At 41.3% G+C, this 4,621-nt stretch overlaps 1 protein-coding gene across 2 annotated transcripts; it reads left to right on the top strand.

Annotated features, from left to right (window-relative positions):
- LOC104782587 (probable protein S-acyltransferase 2) lies at nucleotides 415–3,321 on the top strand. Of its 2 annotated transcripts, XM_019245011.1 has the most exons (6): nucleotides 415–767; nucleotides 973–1,052; nucleotides 1,083–1,152; nucleotides 1,237–1,542; nucleotides 1,622–1,846; nucleotides 1,952–3,321. In XM_019245011.1, exons 1-6 carry the CDS (start codon nucleotides 657–659, stop codon nucleotides 2,372–2,374), a joined length of 1,215 nt encoding a protein of 404 aa, XP_019100556.1. In that variant the 5' UTR covers nucleotides 415–656; the 3' UTR covers nucleotides 2,375–3,321. The 2 variants fall into 2 exon arrangements, with proteins under 2 accessions (XP_019100556.1, XP_010505862.1); XM_010507560.1 differs by having other exon boundaries at nucleotides 973–1,152.

Genomic DNA, 4,621 nt, shown 5'->3' with positions numbered 1-4,621 from the left:
CTGACTGACTGATCATTATTAAAATTTAGGTGCAGTATTAATATATACTGTCACAAAGTTTCAACAAAATTCAATTTTTTTTTTCCTTAACATTTACACCCCAAAAAAATTTATACTTCATTACAGTATATCAGATCAGTCTTTTTAAAAAAACACATGACGCACGGAGAGAATTAAGTTAGAGTTGTTGAAACAGAAAATGGCGCGTGCGGGAGAAGTAATGAAAATTAGGGTTTTGGAGGGTTGCGAGAAGTAAGGAGAAAAATTGCTGTGATGGCGAGATTTGCTATGTTAAGGATGTTCCAGAGAAGAGAATGGATGTTGGTATTGACGAACTTCCAATGGCCGAGGAAAAAAGCTTTAAGGGGAAGAGAGAGAAACAACTCTTTTGACACAAACCTTAATTAGCAAGAAACAGAGAGAGAGAAAGAGAGCGGAGGAGGCCAGAGAGAGAGTTTGCGTCGAGGAGGAAGAAAGAAAGAAGCCAAAATCCCAGGCGGCAGCGATTTGAAATCTCCGGTTTCCTTCGCTGGCCGCGACAACGACGACACCCTAAGCAGACAATATGGAGATTACGTTTTTTGGTCGTTTCGTCGTTGATTCTGAGGCTTGAGGAATAAGAAGAAGAAGAAGAAGAAGAAGAAGATATTGGTGAGATGGGAAGGAAGAAAAGTTGTCATGTTCATAGGGCTCCTTCCGACGATGAAACCATGTTTTCTCAGGATCGTAAACCCAAGAGGATCTACCAACTCTGGCCGGGTAACAATGTAAGCCCATTTTTAATACTTTCTCACTATAATGAAACTCTTCTGTTGTTTTTGAATTTGACAAACAAACATAAGGGTTTTTGTAATGTCCTGACACAAGATATATCATGTTTCGGAAATAGATTTGATACTAAACCCCTGATTTGTTAATGTCAGAACCAGCTTGATTGATGACTTGTCCATGTTTCTTGTTTTTATGTTTTAGAAATTTTATTGCGGAGGGAGACTAGTCTTTGGTCCAGATGCATCTTCGCTCCTTCTCACCACAGTTATGATTGGAGGTCCTGCTCTCACTTTCTGCATCCGAATGGCTTTTATGATCGGGAAACGCTATCCCTTGTTCCACTCTCTTGTGTTGTTGGGTGCACTGATGCTCACAGTCTTGGTATGACCATATTATAAAATGTTTCTTTTCTTTGTGAGCTATATATGTTGCACTTTTCTTCGTATTCATGTATCTTCTTTGTAGGATTTCACATTTCTCTTCTTAACATCCTCGAGAGACCCCGGGATTATCCCTAGAAACAAAGAAGCACCTGAAGCAGAAGGGTTTGATATGATCACTCAATCCTCAGAATGGGTAAACAACAAACTTGGTAATACAAAGATACCTCGAACCAAGGATATACTGGTGAATGGCTACACTGTCAAAGTTAAGTTTTGTGATACGTGTTTGCTTTACCGTCCTCCCCGCGCCTCTCACTGTTCCATCTGTAACAACTGTGTCCAAAGATTTGATCACCATTGTCCATGGGTTGGCCAATGCATCGCTTTAGTAAGTCTTCTAAATTAACAACCTTTCCTTTTGAATCTCTTGAAACAAAAAGTGTAAATAGGATCTGTGGTTTTTGCAGCGAAACTATCCGTACTTCATCTGTTTCATATCAACTTCAACACTCCTCTGCTTGTACGTCTTTGTCTTCTCATGGATCAGTATGCTTGAGTTACACGGCAAGATGTTGTTAGTGGTCATCGCAAACGACTTCGTCTTTGTTGTTCTCATCCTCTACTGCTTTGTCGTTGTCTGGTTTGTCGGCGGACTCACTGTATTCCACCTCTACCTCATCTGCACTAATCAGGCAAGATCCTACCTTACTCTTGCTGCTCTGTTTGGTGTTCTGTTTTTGCAAATTTGTTTGTTTAGTTCGCTTGTAATTTTGACTCTTTTTATTACTATTTTGCAGACAACTTATGAGAATTTCCGGTACCGATATGACAAGAAAGAAAACCCTTACGGAAAGGGTCTTTTCAAGAACCTATATGAGTTGTTCTTTGCCAGAATCCCACCTCCAATGATCAACTTCAGAGACTGGGCTCCAGAGGAAACTGACGTAGAGGTTGGATCCATTGCATCTGAGCTAGACCGAACCTTTGGACCCCGAGGAGATAAATATGATATGGAAATGGAAATAGGCGGTTGCAAAAACAGCAAGGGCGGTTTGCTCCTCCAGACACTGGAGTATGACAACAGAAACATCGAAGAAAATGTCAAGAAGAAAGGTTTAGGTGAAGGAACCATTGAGACCAACACCGTGTTTCCCATCCCAGGGATTCAAGAACCCGCGTATATAACAAGAAACTCGAGTGTTGATGTGAGATTGAGGTAGGACAACAACAACAACAAAGAAAAGAAACCATGGATCACAGAACATAGATCTTTTGCAGAATCTTTGCGCCTGTGAAAAATGCTTGATTACTTGTGAAAACTATACTCTCTTTATTTCTAAAGCCATACGCTTTTTGTCTTCAACGAGTAAAATTCAGAGATAAAAAGGGTGCAGGAGTAGTCATTGCGGCGCGAGTTTCTTGCATCACAGGTTTATTCAAAACAGTTTCTTTCTTGATTCTCCTTTGGTTTCTTGAATACGTGAAAATGAGACGATACAGAATCAATGTTGGATTCAGGTTAAGAAACACACAGAAAATAGAAGAAAAGAACTCGTAAACTTAAATAGAAGTCAAAATGGGAACAAAAAAGCTCTCACCTTCACAATAAATAAATAGAGAATCACTCTCAAGATAATAATAATAATGAAGAAAAGGAACAGAACATTAACAGCCAAGGGAGATGCAGACTCTAATCCATTTCAAAGATCATGTACAAGAACAAGAACAGAACAAAGGTCCCAAACTTTTCAGACTTGGCAAAACCGAAGGATACGTCTCATCGTGAGGCTTCCAGTCTCGGACAGGTTAAGCAGAGAAAGAGAGAGAGCACCTGAAAGAATGTTCAAAAGGAATCGAATGTTTCTATGTAAGGACCTCCATTATCTGGTATGGCGAAACCCCATTTTGTTTCTTGGATAAGAGCTTAGCCTGAAGTTTCAATTTCTTTCCCATGATCTTCTGAAAGATTCCTCTTTAATCTTCTTAACCAAATGTCGTAATCTAATGGATATGGTGTCCCACATAAACTGTCAACGTAGTCTGAAAACGCTTTTAAAATGGTTGAGACATCGCCTAGCTTCTGCTGAATCAATCTTTTTGACCACGAGGTCTCTCTCCATTGAAGCGCTCCTTCAACTGAATCCAATTCAGGGAAGTCTCCAGAACAGAAATAAAGCATGTAAATCAAGCTCTCTGCATCTGAGGCAGCACATAGTTTCCCTTCCTGAAGCGCATAAGTCGATGAGAAATGAAGATTCATCGCTGGTCGATCTCTATCCTCAAGCACAGCGTGACCCCAACCAATAAGTACAAAGTAAGGATGTCTTACACCCGAAGTAACATAAACTACATTTTCTGGTCGGATATCACCGTGGCGAATCCCAACTGAAGAGGAGGAAGAAAGTGCCGATAAGCAATCATGGCAACATCGAATAGCTTCTTCTTGACCAAACCGGCCCTCGTTTACTATGTCAGCTACTGTCTCCCCAACCGGAGTGGCTACAAGAATTGGAGTTCCACACCAAGGATGATCACATCGTCCACCTGAACTTGGTTTTTGACATTGCCCTGGGTGAAGTATCCGACCAGACCCATGGAGCTGCGGCATGTATTTGCTAGACAGTCCTCTCTGTTTCATAATACTCAATATCTTAGTTTGTCTTTGGACCTGATACCACAAGTTCATGTCTTTCCAAGCTGGTTCAAGCTGTGACGGAGGAGAACCAACATACAAGAACACAGACTTCCCTGCATCGTCCACTGGTGATGCGATATGATAGGGGAGCGTACCATTAGTCAATATTTCGTCAATCTGATACCCTTTTTGAAAATTCGAATCCTCCAACCACAGAACCGATCCAACTTCCAGTTTCATTGATGGTTCAGGCTCAATTTTGGTCGATTCTTCTTGGACTTCGACAATCTCAGGAGACATGGTACTTTGCTGGAACCTAAACGTACCGTTTTCATTGAGACTAGTATCACCCAACTGTCTCTCCTGTCTTCTTGAGTGAAGGCGAGAACTATGGTCAGCAGCTAAGTCTTCAATAGAATGCGTCGGTGGACCAAAGTACTGCATTATACTGTGGTAAGTGGCAAAGACTACTTGTAAAGCACCAATGTCACCCCAGTTAGCATTCCCCAGCTTGTTCCAAATCCTGTCAACTGGCGACACAGCTATCTTGGAATGCTTCATGATCCAGTCTGCTGCACACTCATAAACATTGTTCAAGTCAAAATCCAATTTATTCACATCCCCTTCAACTTTAACAACACCTCCAAACTGCGAATCAACGAGAAGAACAAAGACACAGTTTGAGCTTTGAGAAAAATCCAAACGGCTCACACTCCTTGCGATGAGTATACGGAGAGCATAGAAAAGAGCCTCCCCTAAGGCAGGTAAAGAAGGAGGACGATCACTGTCCTGAGCAAAGCTTCCAATGTCAGGCCTTAAAAGCGCAAGCTCA

The sequence above is a fragment of the Camelina sativa genome, chromosome 4 (genome assembly GCF_000633955.1).
Source record: "Camelina sativa cultivar DH55 chromosome 4, Cs, whole genome shotgun sequence".
In the NCBI taxonomy this organism is placed as follows: domain Eukaryota; kingdom Viridiplantae; phylum Streptophyta; class Magnoliopsida; order Brassicales; family Brassicaceae; genus Camelina; species Camelina sativa.
The sequence above is the reverse complement of the archived record's forward strand: the minus strand, read 5'-3'. Positions and strand labels throughout refer to the sequence as shown.

Coding starts and splice junctions, on each gene's coding strand:
- LOC104782587 (XM_010507560.1), top strand. CDS start 657: ATGGGAAGGAAGAAAAGTTGTCATGTTCATAGGGCTCCTTCCGACGAT. Junction 768..972: donor AACTCTGGCCGGGTAACAAT/GTAAGCCCATTT, acceptor TTTATGTTTTAG/AAATTTTATTGCGGAGGGAG. Junction 1,153..1,236: donor CACTGATGCTCACAGTCTTG/GTATGACCATAT, acceptor TCTTCTTTGTAG/GATTTCACATTTCTCTTCTT.